The 18745-nt window shown below is 37.5% G+C and overlaps 1 protein-coding gene and 1 pseudogene across 1 annotated transcript; both read right to left on the bottom strand.

The window, feature by feature from the left end:
- Positions 1 to 531: 531 nt before the first annotated feature.
- On the bottom strand, positions 532 to 9352 carry LOC109065286 (annotated as a pseudogene).
- Positions 8989 to 11422, bottom strand: LOC122135621 (GTPase IMAP family member 8-like). Its single transcript, XM_042715662.1, has 6 exons — positions 11373 to 11422; positions 11111 to 11212; positions 10336 to 10395; positions 9578 to 10153; positions 9095 to 9493; positions 8989 to 9023 (listed from the first exon to the last, which is right to left on the bottom strand). Exons 2-6 carry the CDS (start codon positions 11130 to 11132, stop codon positions 8989 to 8991), a joined length of 1092 nt encoding a protein of 363 aa, XP_042571596.1. The 5' UTR covers positions 11133 to 11212; positions 11373 to 11422.
- Between the last annotated feature and the right edge of the window lie 7323 nt (positions 11423 to 18745).

Here is an 18745-nt window from a genome sequence, read left to right as displayed (position 1 = left end):
TCTTTTTCAAAAATTATAAATTATATACATTATATATTGACAACTATAATTTTTATAAGTTGCTCCCTTTGCACTACTGTTTAAAGGGATAGTTCACCCAAAAATGAAAATTGTCATCATTTATTCAAGTTTTTCCAAATTCAATCCTTGATTCAAATTTCTCATTAGCTTTATTGATTTGGTCTAAAGAGAGAAGAATTAATGACTATTTTTGTTTGAAGACTATATAAAATAGCTACCAAAATAAATATTGGTAAGTGCAGTTTGACTGAAAGTAATGACTAAAATGTGACTAAGACTATTTAGCATTTTCGCCTCAAGATAAAGACCAAGACTAAATCAAAAATGCCTGTCAAAATTAACACAGTTTCTCAGCTGGCAGATGATTGGCTATTTTCATAACAATGACAATTTCACATATGGACGGGATATTCACAATAATAGTTTATAATGTCAAAACAAAGTCGCACATTATATATATATATATATATATATATATATATATATATTATATTAATAGATATATTAAATAATTGTAAGATGACACTTATCACCTTCCTGCCCCTCCTGCTGTCCTGTATTGTTGCCAGAGGACATTATCATCTGAATCATTGGGATAAAAAGATTGATTGCTTGCTACCGCTGATGTGCAGATGCTAGTAGACAAGTTTGTTGTATTCTTGTAATTCATCCCATTTAGTCCAATAACACGATGGAAAGAACACAGTGATCTCCATCATGGTTTTCTATGGTATTGGTGCAGGTAGCTTTACAGAACAGACACTGAATCCAACAGCACTGGCAGAAGTGATCACTCAGAAGCTCATCTGGTCTGAACTTATAGTCCAGATTCTTGGGAAACTTGTTTTTAACAGAAAAAAATAATTTATGTATTACAGCTATGAGCGTGAAAAAAATAAAATAAATAGAAAACACTATTCTGCCCCACATTTACAAATTCACACTCATATATGTTCATGGTCATATATGACATTTTATCATTAATAGCTTTATCTGAAGACTTGGAGATTTATATTTTTGTCACAAAAAAATGTGTTCTTAAAAAATTATGTTTTGAAGTTCAAATCATTTTGCAGATGCTTGTATGAGGAATGGGGTCTTGTCTCTCAGCCTCTTGTATCTGGAGTATTTGCTGAGATTTATAATAGAAATTCTTCTCTAACTGTGATCTGAGAAGAATCCCAGAATAGATGTTGCAGTCTCATTCTGTATCTGTTTCTTCAGATATATTGATCCAAACTTTCAATAGCATCCTGTTTTGAACATTTTCTCCATTCATCTGGTATCTTCCCCCCCACCCAAAATAATTAAAATAAGCATTTTTCCAGATCTTTCTTGAATCTGCAGACAAACCACTTCCAGTACGGCAGCTCAGAGAGGTCAGAGGTGATGCTCCAGTCTGCATAATCCCCTCCTGCTGTCCTGTATTGTTGCCAGAGGACATTATCATCTGAGGCATTGGGATAAAAAGATCGATTGCTTGCTACCGCTGATGTGCAGATGCTAGTAGACAAGTTTGTTGTATTCTTGTAATGCATCCCGTTTAGTCCAATAACACGATGGAAAGGAACACTGTGATCTCCATCATGGTTTTCTATGGTGTTGGTGCAGGTAGCTTTACAGAACGGACATTGAATCCAACAGCACTGGCAGAAGTGATCACTCAGAAGCTCATCAGGTCTGAACTTATAGTCCAGATTCTTGGGGAAAGCCTTTGTGTTGAATCTGAGGCTGATCTCAGACATTACAACAGGAAGTCTATCTCTTATCACATCTTGTAGGAGGCTAAAATCATCAACATCATCATGATTCACTCCACTGAGGTCTTTTTCAGAGAAGATCAGCACGTCTGAGAGCTGCTGAGTGAAAATCTTCAACCACAAACCAACATTTCCATTGTTCACTTGAGCACCCTCAGTTGATTCATGAGCTGCTTTCATGATCTTCTGCTGCAGGAGTTTAATGTTCTCCTTCATCTTGGGTGAAACACTGACACTGAATTTATCAGTGATGTACCGACTGACTTCATCTCTGATGAAACTCTTGAAGTGATCTTTAGGATTATGAATGTAGTTCATGTATTTGTCAAAATCATTCTCTTCTGCCAGTGTCTTCAGGATGTATTTCTCCAGTTTTGATCGGTTTCCATTCAGTGATTCACAGTTTATTCTGATTTCATCTGCTAAATCTCTGGCAGTCTGCTTGTAGACACTCTGCTCAATGGGCTCTTTCAGTTTCTGACAGATGATCTCACCAAAAATGGTAACTGATGTTGGTTCATGACAGTATTTCTTAAAACTACTATAGTACTCTGCTCTCTTCTTCTTAACATATATTGCAGGATCATTGGCATCCCTGAAAAGTCTGTGTTGGTCAGTGATCATCTTGTTTGCTCTCACACAGATGGAAAGAACCAAATCCCTGAAGAATTCATTCTTGAACACATATTTCACTGGTCCTTCCTGATGTTCTGTTACTCTCTTCTTGATGTAATCTGTGATTTGTTGAATGCATCTGATGTTGTAGCCCATCTTTGAAATGTTAAATGACATGATCATTGAGTCTGTATGCTGAGCAATGTCTGTGACTAATGATCTTATTTGGGCTTCTTCCTCTCTTGACAGACTGTAACCAAACTTCTTAGTTGATCTGTGGATGTTTGTTCCTGATCCTGTAAATCCACTGGATTTCTTTAGCTGTACATAATCTGAATAACTCGGTACAGAAAAAACATCCTTGCTCTCACTTTTCTCCACACGTTGGTCCACAGAAACACTTTTATAGATGTCACTGAGAAGGAGTTTCAAATCTCTCATTATGTCAATGTCTTTGATTGGAGGACTCTCTGTGATGATCGTCTTCACACACTGTTTCCAAAACAAATCAAACTCTTTCTTCAGTATTACTGCATCACTTGTTTTGTCTTTGAATTCTAAGGCAAGTTTTTTGCTCTTTTCAATGAGAGTGTTTTCATTGTGTGTCCTCAGAGCATCAGTCTTTTTCTTCAGGTCTTCCTGCTGAAGAATCTGATTTAGTTTCCTCTTTGTTTCTCTCACAATGTTTTCCTGAAGTTCTTTGATTTTGATTTCAAATGATGTTTTCCACTGAATCAGTATTTCAGCGTCAGTGTATTTCTCAAAAAATTCAGACATTGATTGTGTCACTTCTTCACTTGTCTTCTTCATTTCTCTCTGAAGATTAGTTTCCTCAACTTCATGAATTGTTTCATTTTCTATTTGATTGTGCAGTTTGTTCTCAGTTTCCATCATGGCACTGCGCAGACTCCAGGACCATTTGCTGTATTCGGTCTCCAGTTTCCTGTAGGCTGAAATCTCCAGAGATTTTCTGAAGTTGATGATGAATTGTTCCTTCAGTAAAGCATCCCAAAGATCTTTAACACGATCTTTTAAGTGTGTCAGTGTCATTCCATGTGATTTTGATGCATAAGTCTCAATAGTTTCCTTTAGTTCTTGAATGTTCTCACAGTAGTTTGGGTTCGGTGGTGCCATTGGTGGGCCGCCCTCCCAGAGCTGAGCAAGATATTTCACATCTTTCTCAACATCAAATCTAATGACGTCACTGAAACATTCCGCATCATAGCCTTCATCTTTAGCAGCGATTTTTGTCATCTCATCCAGTTTCTCCTGCAGTAGTCTCCTTCTCTCCATGTTTTTCTCTCCAGCTGTGACGTCTGAAATGTTCTGATGCACAAACACACAGCTGGGATTCAATCTGACCTTTTTCATCCTCATGAAGGCCTGAACAACAATCTGAAGAATGTCCTGCATCTCAGATGGGTTTTCTCCAAATGTACTGATCAAGGTTTGATTTGCAAGACCTACAACAAATGTGGCCAATTCATTGTCATGATCTCTTGTTGATCTTCCAGACTGTTCTAGAGCTCCAAGACCCTCAGTATTCACAACCAGAATATAGTCAAAGCTCATCTGTGTTTTCTTCTTGTCTGAAACTTTGACCAGCTGCATGAAAGCTCCTCTGGTGCACCTGCCAGCACTGACGGCAAACTGGAGTCCAAACATGGCGTTCAGCATGGTGGATTTCCCAGAGCTCTGAATCCCTAAAACGGACAGCACAAAGACTCTCTGGTCTCCCAGTTTCTGGACGAGTTGATCTAGAACAGCAGAGATCCAGATCACAGCAACATGAGCAGCATCTCCATCCATCAGCTCCAGTGGAAACCCAGAGATCATCAACTCAGCTGCAAGACTCGGGAGAGAAGAGAAGTGAACCTGCAGGTCTTTCTTGTTCTTCTTCACAGATGAACATGATTCATAGATCTGACCGATCTCCCTCATGATGTGCTCCAAACCAAAGCCCGCAGTTTGCATTTCCTCATATATTCTCTCAAATTCTTCTTGTTCAGATTTGAGTTGTTCAGGTTTATAATTCTTCTCTTTCAGTTTTACAATTGTTGACCACTTTTCATCATACTTCTGATGAAGAACAGACATATCCATTGAAATATATTCTTCCAGGAAGATTTCAAGCCATTTTAGAAAATAGATTTTATTCTCAGCATGCAAGTTAAATTCTTTAATAAAGAACTGTATAAAAGTACTTATGTCAAATGCATGCTGCTGCTCACGTAATCTCGTGAGATTGGCTTGTTTTCTGCTTATGTCCATTTCGGTCTCATCTGCTCGAGGTCGATGTAGTTCTTTGTTCTTCTGACTCCACTGATGCCACAGTTTCCCCTGATGAGGCAGAAACGATTCTTTGATTTCTCTCAGATCTTTCTTCTCCAGTAAACTCATCATCTGCTGTGCTGCTTCTCTTCCTCTCCTACAGTCATCATCATCTTCCTCATCTACTCTGATATCTGAGTGTTTGGACACATCTTCAAGTCTGAAAGTGGCAGAAGTTTCTGACAGACAATCATTTATAGCTCTCCTGAGTTCTTCAGATGCATCTGAATGACTTCTTTCCTTCAGACCGATTTTGAATTTTATGTTATTAATCTCTGTTACAGTAGATTCATCCTCAGTTAGAAGACAAATGAGTGACTTTTTGTTTGTGTACAGATTTTGGACCATTTTAACGCTTTCGTTCCTGTCAAGTTGTGGTAGAAGAACAACATTGACTGAGGCCATTTCAGTGAGGATCTGCAGCTGTTTCTCATGGTCTCCTGCGTCACCGTGTAGATTACAGAACGCAACACAGTCAGTGAATTTATCATCATTTGTTCCAGAAGGGCAGAACCAGGCGATCTCCACCACTCCATCCATCAGGACTCTGGTTCTGCTGCTGCCAGGGCAGTTCCTGTGGAAGAACGTGTTGTGTTTCTCATTGATCAGACTGTTCATCAGCTGAGACTTGGATGTAGACACAGAAACAAAAATAAAAAAAAAACACCATTCTATTCCCTGCATATTAGATGGGCTTGACTGATGATTTCATTATTGGTGTTTGTTCATCATCTTCCAGCTCTTGTTGATTTGTCTGAATGTCCAGAGAGGAAACTCAGTCTGTTGAGTGAATGGATCAGGAACAAGCAGAGGCAGAGCGTACTGACACTGAGACAGTTTAGTCACCATCAGCTGTTTCAGAAAACCATCAGCACAATGAAACACAGCCATCTGAACATCCATCGGGTGGCTTCGCTCAGATTGGCCTGTTTCTTCATTAGACATGGACATTTCTTTCAAATCATCACTGTCTCTTTGTTGTGTGTCATGCTGTTCATTGGTATCTTTAACATAAGTGTATTTTGCTCTGTAGTTCATCGTCAGTATTTTTTGTATGAAACTCCAAACCAGCTTCTCCTCAGCATAAGACTTATGGGGCTTTAATGAATGAGCAGTTAACTGAAGAACTTCTACAGTTTTCAGTTTATTTTTGTTCTTGTCGAGATGAAGTCTGTGAAATAGTTGCTCTATTTTTTCTCTTTCAGTCTTTTCATTTTGAAAGTGTTGGTCTGGACTGGCTCCTGTTGTGTCTGTGTTTTCTCTCTGTTTAGTAGACAAAACAATTATACATCTTTAAACAGTATTTTCCAGTTCTGTTTTAAACAAATCTGGCATTTCATCTGGCCTTTCTTACAATTTGACTGATCAGTGTGTTTAAACCACACAGCACTTACTATTCTGACACAATTAATTTGGTAATTTTTCCTATCCACCTTATTTTTTCCCATAGGAACGGTCACGGCCAATTGTCAATTTTATGGCTCTGGCTTGTGGTATCATTAACTTCTTGCTATTTTTATTTGCTTCTTGTTTTGCTGCTTGATATTGCAAACTAGTTTGTCTTACCATATTATTTGGATGTATTATCTTAATTATGAACACACTTGTTTGTAGTGGATACAGTTTTACCGTTTACTGCACTTTGTTATTCTCCTCGTTATTTCCCTGCAGCAGCTATTGAACCGGAAGTCTCGCACATTGACAGAAAACTGCTTACTTCCACATTGCAAAATAAGGTGGATTGATGTTTTTAAGGTTTTTTTAAAAACTCACCTGTAGTGAATCATTGGTTTCAGTGCAGATTTCTTGTTCCCATTCCTCTTTCTTCTCCAACTGCCTTCTCTTTAGTTTCTCTTCATGCTGTTCTTCAAGGAGTTGCAATTTTTCTTCAAACGTCTTTTGTTGATCTTCTCTCATGTTTCTTTCTTCTTCCAGTCTCTTCTCAAACTCCTCTAGTTGTTCTCGTCTCTCTCGTTCTATTCTTTCTTTCTCTCTGATCACTTCCTCCATTTCACTCTTGAGTCTCTGATAATGTTCCTCAGAGATCTGTTTCTCTCTCTCCCACCTCTTCTTATCTTCATCTTCTCTTCTCTTTCTCTCTTTTTCTTGATTCTGTCTTGCTTCCTCTATCATCATCTTCATGGCCTCTTTCTCTTCTTCTAGTTTTCTCATCATTTCTTCTTTTTCTCTGTTCATTTGCTCCACTCTCTCCATCAGGATCTTCATGTTGTTTTCTTGTGTTTCATGTTTATAATGAAGATCTACTTTCTCTGTTTCCATTCTCTCTCTTTCTTGTCTCAGTCTCTGATTAAATTCATCCCACATTCTCTGTTCTCTCTCTCTTTGTTTCTCGTCCTCTTCTTCTCTTCTCATCTTTTCTTCTTTTTGTTTCTGTCTCTCCCATTCCTCTCGTTCTTTCTTCATGTTTTCATGGATCTCTCTCTCTTTTTTCTCCTTTTCTTTTATTTGTGTTTTGTATTGTTCTTCCCTCTCATTAAACTCTTCTTCTCTTCTCCTTCTCTCTTTTTCTTGATTCTGTCTGTCCGTCTCTAGTTTATTCATCAGTTTGTCTATTTCTGTGTCATATTGGAGTTTAAGTTTTTCTCTTTCTGTTTTTACTTTCTCTTTCTCTTGCCTGATTTTCTCAATTTCATGTTCAAACATCTCTCGTTCTCGTCTCATCTCATCTCTCATTTCTCTCTGATGTGCCTCTTGTTCTGTTATTTCTCTTTTGAGTTTCTCTTCTCTCCTCTTTCTTTCTTTGTCATGATTTTGTCTTTCTTCTTCTATCATCGTCTTCATTCTCTCTTTCTCTTCTTCTAGTTTGGTCATCAGATCTTCTTTTTCTCTGTTCATTTGCTCCACTATCTCCATTAGTAGCTTCATGTTTTCTTCTGCTTCATGTTTAGATTGAAGATCATCTTTCTTTTGTTTCATTCTCTCTTTCTCTTGTTTAAATCTTTGATTAAATTCATCCCACACTCTCTGTTTCTTCTCTCTTCTTGTCTCATCCTCTTCAGCTCTTCTCATTCTTTCATCTTGTTTTTTCTGTTTCTCCCATTCCTCTCGTTCTCTTCTCATTTCCATTTTATATTGTATTTCTCGCTCTCTAAATTCTTCTTCTCTCCTCTTTATCTCTTTTTCATGATTTTGTCTTTGTTCCTCCATCATCATCTGCATTCTTTCTTTCTCTTCTTCATGTTTCTTTGTCAGCTCTTCTCTTTCTCTGTTCAGTTGCTCCACTCTCTCCATCAAGAACTTCATTTGTTGTTCTTGTTTTTCTCTTTCCATCTGTCTGAATATCTTACATGAGTAGAAACTCCCACCGTTTGCTTCCACCATGGCGTCTATCTTCTCCAGCAGATCAGACACCTGTGTTCGGTCTTCAGTCTGATTATTATTGAACACATGGTATCTGTTTCCACACGCTTCAATTAGATTCATCAAAGGAGATCCAGGTTTCCCCAAACACTGTTCAATGGTTTTGTTCTTCAAACCATCTCCTCTGGTGAAGAGCACCATGGTGTACATTAAAGAATTTTCCCCAAACGTCTCTTGGATGATCTTCACTGATTTAGCTTCTTCTGGAGTGAATCGTCCCAGTGGTATCAGTAAGAGAAACACATGTGGTCCAGGCAGTACCATGGAGATGCAGTTGGTGATTTCTTTCTGGATCTCCTCATTAGTAAGTTCAGTATCAAACAGTCCTGGAGTGTCGATCACAGTAACATGCCGGCTGTTGATTTCAACTGTTTCTCTCTGAGTCTCACTGGTCACTGATTGAAAAGATTCTTCTGCTTTAAATGCATTTCTTCCTAAGATGGTGTTTCCTGTAGCACTCTTCCCAACTCCAGTTTTTCCCAGCAGCACAATCCTCAGATCATCTTGACTCTCTGTTGAACCTGTAAAAGAAGAAATGCATTAGACTAATACAGGTTTTCAAAGGTTTGACTTATCTTTTGAATAACCCTGTTTGTGAGAGGACTGCTGTCTGCTTGTTTATCATGTCACATCAGTATATAAGGAGTTTTAAGTGGTTTGTTTGATATATTGTACTTTACACATAGTGTACTCTAGGGTAGAGTAATGATGTTAAAAAAAATTCAAAACTTTAGGCATTTTTCTTTCTCTATAGTGTAAAAACCCCAATTGATTTTCTGTTCATTACCTTTTGACAGAAAATGTGTCTCTAATGAATGAATTTGTTTCTTCATCTCTTCAAATTTTAGCAGTTTTTTCATTTGAGCCTCCAAAAATGTCTCTAGAGAAAAACTGTCCTCTGTTTTCTTCCAACATCTGCTCAATGTTCTCCATCAATGTAGACACTTGTGTGCTGGGACCAAAGAAATGATGTCGTCCTCCAAAACTCTCAATGACAGACTTTGTTTCTTCATTGAGTTCTGCTGTCTGATGCTCTGAATCCTGCATTATGAGGATTATGATGTGTTTGTTGATTCTTGAGCTGAAAATCCTCTGGATCTCCTCCATTTCTGCTTTGTCTTCATCAGTCAGTGGAGCATCAGGAATAATGAGGAGGAAAACATGAACTCCAGGTTCACATAGAGACACACAGTGAAGAGTCTGACGCATCACTTCCTCCTCTGAGAGACGAATATTAAACAGATCTGAAACCCCAATGACCCTCCACCTACGTCCATGAAGCTCCACATCTGATCTTCTGTCTGTCTGTTGCAGGATCCGCTCTGATATGGAGGATTTTAATGTCCCGTCACTTCCACACACAACCAGATTCAGCTTCACACCCTCTGAAATTAATACAAGATAAAAAAATAAAAATAAAAAAAAATCTAATTTATCATTTATCAATGCAAACATATTTTCAAACTCACGTCTTTCTATGGCCTGTTGCTTCATTGTCAAATACTGTGAAGTTTCATATTCGGCACAAGCCAGGTGATGGCCTTCATTCATTCGTACAATGTCCTCAAACGTCTGCAGAAGATCATCTAGAGAGCTGCTTCTCTGAAGACTGAAGAGTCTGTTGAAGCATTTCTGAAGGATTTTCTGAAGGATTTCATTTGTTTCTGTGGGCTCTTGTGTGGTGATCACCATGGTGTGTTGAAAAACCTGCTCAGAGAAAGAGTGCAGCACCTTCTCCACACACTCTTGATCTTCTGTTGAACACTGATCATGTTTGAGGAGCAGCACGATCACATGAGGTCCTGGATCAGACAGATACACACACTCTCTCACTGTGTGTGTGATCTGATGATCTGAGATGTTTGTCTGGAGCAGCTGAGGACTGTTGATGATGGTCACATGTCTGTCCTTCAGTCTTCCTCCGACTCTCTCTACAACACCTGGAGAAGCTTCACTGTAAAACGCTGCTCGTCCTAATATGAAGTTTCCCACTCGACTGTTTTCTGACACGTTCTTCCCCAGCAGAACAATCCTTAGATCACTCACTGAAACAAACATGTGATATGTAATCAGTTATGATGCTAAGTGCTTCTATCATCTTGGACTGAAATAAAAAATCCACCTTAAGGAGGTGAATTTAAGTTTTTTGTATTAGGTAATAAATTTCCCTTTATTTCCATACACTCTTCATCAGTTCATGTACTTGGTTATCTATATAAAAACTTACGTGTAGGAGGTGCATTGTGACTCCATTTTCTCCTGAGAGCAAGTTTTTGAGCAACAGCCACTGTATGAAAACAAAAGTTTTGCATGTACTAACAGAAAACAAATTCTTCAAATGATTATTACAAGAAGAAGTGTGACCCTGGACCACAAAACCAGTCATAAGGGTAATTTTTTTCTAAATTGAGATTTATACATGATCTGAAAGCTGAATAAATAAGCTTTCCATTGATGTATGGTTTGTTAGGATAGGACAATATTGAAAATCTGGAACCTGAGGGTGCAAAAAAATCCAAATATTGAGAAAAGCGCCTTTAAAATTGTCCAAATTAAGTTCTTAGCAATGCATATCACTAATCAAAAAATTTGTTTTAATATATTTACAGTAGGAAATTTACAAAATATCTTCATGGAACATGATCTTTACTTAATATCCTAATGATTTTTGGCATAAAATAAAAATCAATAATTTTGACCCATACAATGTATTTTTTGCTATTGCTACAAATATACCCCAGCAACTTAAGACTGGTTTTGGGGTCCAGCATCACATATGTGAAAGTATGAGATATTGAGAAATCAGATTAGAAAATACAGTCAGTTCAGAGTTGGCGTTTTAGCCTTAAGGAAATGAAAAGAACAATGCCAATTTTAACTAAATATGTAGTGAAGAAGCTATATTGAAATTTCCTGAGATGTTACAAACAACAATCTTATATCTTTTAAGCTTTTCTTATTTGGTCAACAATATTTGAAACAGATTTGTCTATGATTCTTACCTCTGCCAACTCTGCTGGACATGACGATATTCACTTCACTCCTATGTTTCTTTCTTTAGTCTTCATTCGATCAACTTCTTCAACTCCTGACATCTGACTGTTCTTTGGCCAGTAGGAGATTTCAGAGAAATTGTTTTTAAATCAATAACATCTATTAATTACTTATTCATAATTAAACTAAACTCGTAATTTATTGTTGCATGATACATTTACATTTAATATAACAATTATAAACTGGGTATTTGTAAGGAAAATAGGATACCTGTATATCAAGGTTTCATCTTGCGGTAAGTTTCTTATTACTAACAAGCAGGAAAAGGTTCGATCAGGTGTCAGTTACACTGCAGGTAAAAGGTTAAAAAAAAAAAAAAAACTGTTTGTCTGTCTTGTTTAACAACCTGTCTAACTTGAATCTGTCCACTGGATTCTATGTAGCAAACTTTGTCACATTCTGCTCACTGCTCAAGAATTTGTGATATGGCACCAGTCACATTACGAAACATGTCTGTGTATTTTTGTCATCTTATTTATTTATTTGTTTGTTTGTTTCCTACCAGAATCACTATTATAACAGTAACAAGGACTGTGGGGTCACCCAATGTTTCCTCCTCCAGACAGTGTTTAATATGTGCTTAACAATTATTTTGTCTTTTTAGCAGTGAAAATCAATGCTATCTGTCACCATCTTGCCAAAAATGTCCCTGCACACCAACTTCCTTTGTGCTTTTTTGCTGTTCAAAACATCATAAAAGCACAATTCAAGGGTCATACACACAAATCTTTATATTTTATACCAATTCTACATTAAAAGTATCTGCATCATCTACCTGTTTCATTGTGAGTAAAAACCAAATATCTTGCATCTAATTGTTTGTTTTAAGCTTTAAATGATGAATATAGTTGCGCTTTTCATGTAAATTTGCACACTGTCTTCTGGCAGTGAGACTGTACAACTGCAGCTCCAGATATTACAGTAGGAAAGACTTCAGGCTGTAGTCTGTGTTTTCATTTATAGTTATTGAATCATAATGTTGAATTCTGATTCACAGTCATTTGTGATGTTTATGTAGGTCATAAATGTGACCCTTGACCACAAAAGCAGTCTAGCCAAAAAAACATTGTATGGGTCAAAATTATAGATTTTTCTTTTATGCCAAAAATCATTAGGATATTAAGTAATGATCATGTTCCATTAAGATATTTTGTAAATTTCCTACTGTAAATATATCAAAACCTAATTTTTGATAAGTAATATGCATTGCTATGAAATTTATTTGGACAACTTTAAAGGCAATTTTTTCAGTATTTAAATTTTTTTGCACCCTCAGATTCCAGATATTCAAATAGTTGTATTTGAGAAATTGACCCTTATGACTGGTTTTGTGGTCCAGGGTCACAAATATGAATACATACTTCATATAGCCTTATTTAGGTATTTGGCTAAATATTGGGAACAAAAAAAAAAAAAAAAAAAAAAAAAAAATATATATATATATATATATATATATATATATATAAATATATATATATATATATTATATATAATATATATATAATTTATTTAAAACTCAAGTATTAAATAAATTCAGTGCACACAGACTGAAGTAGTTTAAGTCTTTGGTTCTTTTAATTGTGGTGATTTTGGCTCACATTTAACAAAAACCTCAACAAAGTAGAATACTTCATAAGACCAATTAAAAAAAACTAAAAACATTTTTAGTGAATTGTTGGCCTTCTGGAAAGTATGTTCATTTACTGTACATGTACTCAATACTTGGTAGGGGCTCCTTTTGCTTTAATTACTGCCTCAATTAAGCGTGGCATGGAGGTGATCAGTTTGTGGCACTGCTGAGGTGGTATGAAGCCCAGGTTTCTTTGACAGTGGCCTTCATCTCATCTGCATCTTTTGGTCTCTTGTTTCTCATTTTCCTCTTGACAGTACCCCATAGATTCTCTCTGGGGTTCAGGTCTAGTGAGTTTGCTGGCCAGTCAAGCACACCAACACTATGGTCATTTAAACAACTTTTGGTGCTTTTGTCATGTGGGCAGGTGGCAAATCCTGCTGGAAAATTAAATCAGCATCTTCAAAAAGCTGGTCAGCAGAAGGAAGAATGAAGTGCTCCAAAACTTCTTGGTAAACGGGTGCAGTGACTTTGGTTTTCAAAAAACACAATGGACCAACACCAGCAGAAGGCATTGCAATCATCACAGACTGTGGAAACTTAACACTGGACTTCAAGCAACTTGGGATATGAGCTTCTCCACCCTTCCTCCAGACTCTAGGACCTTGGTTTCCAAATGAAATACAAAACTTTCTCTCATCTGAAAAGAGGACTTTGGACCACTGGGTAACAGTCCAGTTCTTCTTCTCCTTAGCCCAGGTAAGACACCTCTGACATTGTCTGTGGTTCAGCAGATTCCTTGACACGTCTGTGTGTGGTGGCTCTTGATGCCTTGACCCCAGCCTCAGTCCATTCCTTGTGAAATTCACTCAAATTCTTGAATCAATTTTGCTTGACAATCCTCATAAGGCTGCGGTTCTCTCGGTTGGTTGTGCATCTTTTTCTTCCACACTTTTTCCTTCCACTCAACTTTCTGTTAACATGCTTGGATACAGCACTCTGTGAACACCCAGCTTCTTTGACAATGAAAGTTTGTGGCTTACCCTCCTTGTGAAGGGTGTCAATGATTGTCTTCTGGACAATTGTCAGATCAGCAGTCTTCACCATGATTGTGTAGCCTAGTGAACCAAACTGAGAGACCATTTGAAGGCTCAGGAAACCTTTGCAGGTGTTTTGAGTTGATTAGCTGATTGGCATGTCACCATATTCTAATTTGTTGAGATAGTGAAATGGTGGGTTTTTGTTAAATGTGAGCCAAAATCACCACAATTAAAAGAACCAAAGACTTAAACTACTTCAGTCTGTGTGCATTGAATTTATTTAATACAAGAGTTTCACAACTTGAGTTGAATTACTGAAATAAATGAACTTTTCCAAGACATTCTAATTTATTGAGATGCAGCTGTATACGATAGTCAACTTTAGATATTCTGCTAATTATAAATAACTACATGGGAACTGTCACTCATTTGCAACTACTCAGAGTTGCCAGGCAGTGTCACTATGCGAAGTTGCTTGGGCACTTTTTCCATTGAAAATGGGCAACAATTTTCTTTCTGGATACTTTACATAGAATTGGTTGCCCATTTTCAATGGGAAAGTTTCCAAGCAACGTCGCTTGGTGACATTGCCCAGCAACATTACTCAAAAAGTTGCCCTGTGTATAGGGATCTTACAAATTGATCACAATTTGATGACGTCAATGTGTGAGGATGTGCATGATGCGTGGGGACATAAATGATTTGGCGCCGCAGTCATGTCATTGCCGGTGTGGAAATGCTATGACGTTTCGAGAAACAATGATACATTTGCTATTTGTCGTGTATGTTTTGCATGATGATATGATGAATTGATGGTTCATATTTAACAGCAGTTTTAGTGACGTTAGAGCTGATCTGCACCTCACTGCACACTTCTGCGGCCGATCAGAGATTCCTGTCTCAGCTCACGCTCAGCGGTGGTACAGTACAGCGGTGGCTTTCCTCCGAGCCCTCGCTCTCCACTGTTTCATCCACCATCGTGTGCGTTGTTGCCGGCTCTCGCACCTGGTCAGATGATCAGTGAGGCTCTGGCTCCGGGGCGATCCTCAGCTCTGTCGCTCTTTCTTGCAATGGCTTGTTGGTCAGACTGGGCTTTGGCTCTTTATCTGTGGTGGACTGTGGCTGTTGTTCTGTGCAGCAGGGTGACAGTTGGCCGGGTTCTGGGTCAGGAGTGGCGCTGGTGGTGTCCTCCTCACCAGGGCTAACGGTGAAACTGAATCCATTGCTCAACAGCACCCACTCGACAAACACGGTGAAATCCCCTGGAGGACCATCTCTGGACAACTGCACTCTGCACATTGTGTTAATGCTCGCAATGTAGAACAAGCATCGTCTGGGAAGCTGGTTTGGTGGGAAATGTCCAGGAATAGTCCGGTGTGGTCCTTGAGGGAAAGGAGGAGGAGGAATTCGGGGCGATCCATAAAAAATAAAAGACTATTAGAAACGAAAAACGAATGTGCGAAAACACGCCGCTTAACTTCTTGTTTGATCAGATCTTCTGTCACACTACGGTGCACTCAAAACACTCACAAACATGATAAAGGTAAAATAATCGTTAATTATGCACACAGAAGGTAAATCCACAAGAGGAAAGCTTAGCAAACTAACTAACTGAATAGACAGGAACTTAAGTACCCAGACAAATGAAGACATTTAACCAAGACACACCAGAACATAAATACAAGAATCAAAAACCAGGTAAACAATCCAAGAACAAAACATGAAGGCAAGACAAGGCAGGAAACAAGACAACATGGGCTAAACAATACTCTGCAGTGAATGGTGGTGTGAGACTGAGTTATAAACTGACAGAATAATGAGGTAATGAGCTAATCAATTACTATAGAAACTAACAAGATGGGCATAGGAACAAGGGAACACAGAAACAATGGGGAGAACATTTCAAAATAAGAGTCCACAAAACCAAACACAGGGGGACATAGACTGGGATCCTGACAAGATACTGATTTGTCCCATTGTTTTATTTTTTGTTCCAAGATACAGAGTTACTGGAATGGAATTTTTGATGTGCTTTCTGATATTTTTAGGGTGCAAATTCAGCCGGATCTGGCACTTTTCATTTTGGGACTTTCTGAACATATGCATCCATTATCAGGAGCACAACTCAAACTGCTTGCATACAGTTTAATTACAGCAAGAAGTTAATACTGTTGTTCTGGAAGAAAATGGAGGCTCCAACAGTCAAATTATGGCATGGAGAGATGATTTCTACTCTACAGTTGGAGCGAATTAGATACTGTTTGAAGGGCAAATTTGAACAGTTTAACAAAATTTGGCAGCCTTTTCTCTTTTATCTTGATGGAAACCCTATGGACTAATGCATCACTTTTTAATGTAATGTTTTACTATTTCTTCATCATACTTTACATTTTAATGTAAACAGGTCTGGTAAGGTATGGTTTATGATGTTTTTTTTTTCTTTCTTTCTTTTCTCTCTTTTTTTAATTTGGATTGTATTCTTTGTACAGGTAAAAGGGACGAAAACGTAAGACTGCAAATCCATCTTCAAAATCTTTGTCTTCAATAAAACTTATTTGACAAAAAATAAATAAATAATTAAATAAAAATAAATAAATAAACCTTTTAAGTTTCAAAAGGTAACTAAATATGCTTTATTTTATTCTTTTGTCATTGTTATTAAAATAATAAGAGAGTTTTATACTATGGCAGCAGTTAGAGATCCATCCGTGTTGGATATCTAGGTCTGGGTCGCTAAAGATCCGAATATGTAATAATGATTGGTGAAACACCCATGCATTTAAGGGTTATTGATCAATCTGCACTTACAAGCAATGTAAATGTTTGAATTCTGTAGACAGAATAAAATGGAAATTTTGATTTGTCTGTGAATCTTGTCACCTCTGTCCACTCTGCTGGATATGTTTCTTTAGCCTTCAGCTGATCATCTTTTCTGACTCATGATGTCTTTGTTCATTGTCCTGCAATAAATTCAGCATAGACTGTGTTTATCTTATAGTCTGCACTGTCTTCTTGAAGTCACTTTAGATAAAAGCGTGGTGAGTGACACTCCTTAAAATATATTAATCATAAAACAGAGTAGCATTTCTTTTCATATCAGATATATTTCAGTTATGTTCTGTGAACTGAAAAAAAAAGTAATTTTTCTAACTGTTTTAAATTGTAAATGATGAAAGTGTAAATAGAGTGTAATTTCTTATGTAAATCTGCAGACTGCAGTTACACATACTGTAGTCCTCATTTTATAAAAAAATAGGATATAACAATATATTAATAAATGCTTTTATTTAATGATTTGATATATTGACTGGATTTCCAGTGCTGTTCACTTGTGGTTAATTAAAAATGTTTTGTCCTCATTTTATTAAAAAATAGGATATAACAATATATTAATAAATGCTTTTATTTAATGATTTGATATATTGACTCAGATGTTTCTCTGCAGTATTTTGCACAGTTACTGTCCGGTCGGTGGAGCTATTATTACGCTTTGTCCAGTTTTGCTCTTTCATTGTGACAGGACTTCACTGGTGTTTAGGTTTGAGAGTGCCAAGGTTTCTCCTAGCAGCTGTCAGGGTGATAAAATATTTTTCATGGTTTGTGATTGTGGGAAAAGGTTTTCCTCATTTGTGTATTATTAGGGCATGTTGTAAAAGGGTAGTTGTTTCCACTTCATTCTGTATGCAGTGGGGGCATCTGCCTTGTTTAGCTGTTTTATCTGTTTAAAGTTTTAGATATTTTTTTGTGCATTAAAAATTTGATTTGGTCTTACTGGGAGTTTTGTTCAGGGGTTCAGCTGGAAATGTTTCAGATTTTAAAGTCTGAGAGGGTCTCTCTTCCTTCTTGGAAGGCCTGTGTATCACTGTTTGTATATGGGCCGGCAATACCACGACTGAGTTGCCCTTGAGCAAGGCACCGAAACCCCAACTGCTCCCCGGGCGCCGCAGCATAAATGGTTGCCCACTGCTCCGGGTGTGTGTTCATGGTGTGTGTGTGTACTTTGGATGGGTTAAATGCAGAGCACGAATTCTGAGTATAGGTCACCATACTTGGCTATATGTCACATTACTTTCACTTTCACTTTAATGGTTCTTTTTGAACTTAAATTATTAGTGGGTGGAGTTCTAATTTATTTATCTTTTGGAAAGTCATAAATAAATGACCAAAACCCCCCCCCCCCCCCCCTTTGCTATTGAAGTTTCTGTTGACCACTATAGAAGTTAACTAAACTATAATATGGAAATGTTAAAAGGTTCCATGTGAAAAGGGCATTCATGGCCTAATGGTTAGAGAATCGGACTTGTTACCCGAAGTTTGCTGGTTCAATTCTCAGTACTGGTGGGAGTGTATATACAGCGCTGTTTTCCACCCTCAATACCATGACTGAGGTGCCCTTAAACTAGACACCAAACCCCTCACAAAACGCACTCATAAGAAATTATTAGGCTCTCTCTTACATAATTTTTCCAATAAAAATCAGCTACAATGCATAGCACACATAAATGATGGTGTGACACCACAACACATCCACAATGGAGAACAAATGCAAACACACACATAAGCAAACTAATACACACATAGAACAGCATATACAGGTTTGTCTGTGATTTTTGCATGTAATTGCAAAAAATATATAATTCAGTCCCAAAAATCAAGTCATTTTTATTATTATAATAGTGGTTTTATAATGTCTAAATAAAAGAACTTGTGAAAAGATCCATAACTATGTGGACATGAGAAATTAGGTAATGCTCTAGCGCCATCTGGTGGCTATGGTTGAAATTTCCGGGGGGGGGGGGGGGGGTTCCAGTGCTGTTCACTTGTGGTTAATTAAAAATGTTTTGTTTACTGTCATCATTATGTTGATTAGTGTTTGCTTTAGTTGGGCTCTTAAACCTTGACTTCAGTTAACATCCAGATGCAACCAGTCACATCAGCCAAATGCATCAGCCAAATGACCACTGAATGAAATA

The sequence above is a fragment of the Cyprinus carpio genome, chromosome A3, assembly GCF_018340385.1.
Source record: "Cyprinus carpio isolate SPL01 chromosome A3, ASM1834038v1, whole genome shotgun sequence".
Classification (NCBI taxonomy): domain Eukaryota; kingdom Metazoa; phylum Chordata; class Actinopteri; order Cypriniformes; family Cyprinidae; genus Cyprinus; species Cyprinus carpio.
The sequence above is the reverse complement of the archived record's forward strand: the minus strand, read 5'-3'. Positions and strand labels throughout refer to the sequence as shown.

What these genes read in the sequence shown, in the direction of transcription:
- LOC122135621 (XM_042715662.1), bottom strand. Translation starts at nt 11,132, where the DNA reads ATGTCCAGCAGAGTTGGCAGAG. An exon ending in TCACAATGCACCTCCTACAC is followed by an intron (nt 10,154 to 10,335) that starts GTAAGTTTTTAT and finishes TGTTTGTTTCAG; the next exon opens with TGAGTGATCTAAGGATTGTT. An exon ending in AACAAAGTCTGTCATTGAGA is followed by an intron (nt 9,024 to 9,094) that starts GTTTTGGAGGAC and finishes AACATTGAGCAG; the next exon opens with ATGTTGGAAGAAAACAGAGG.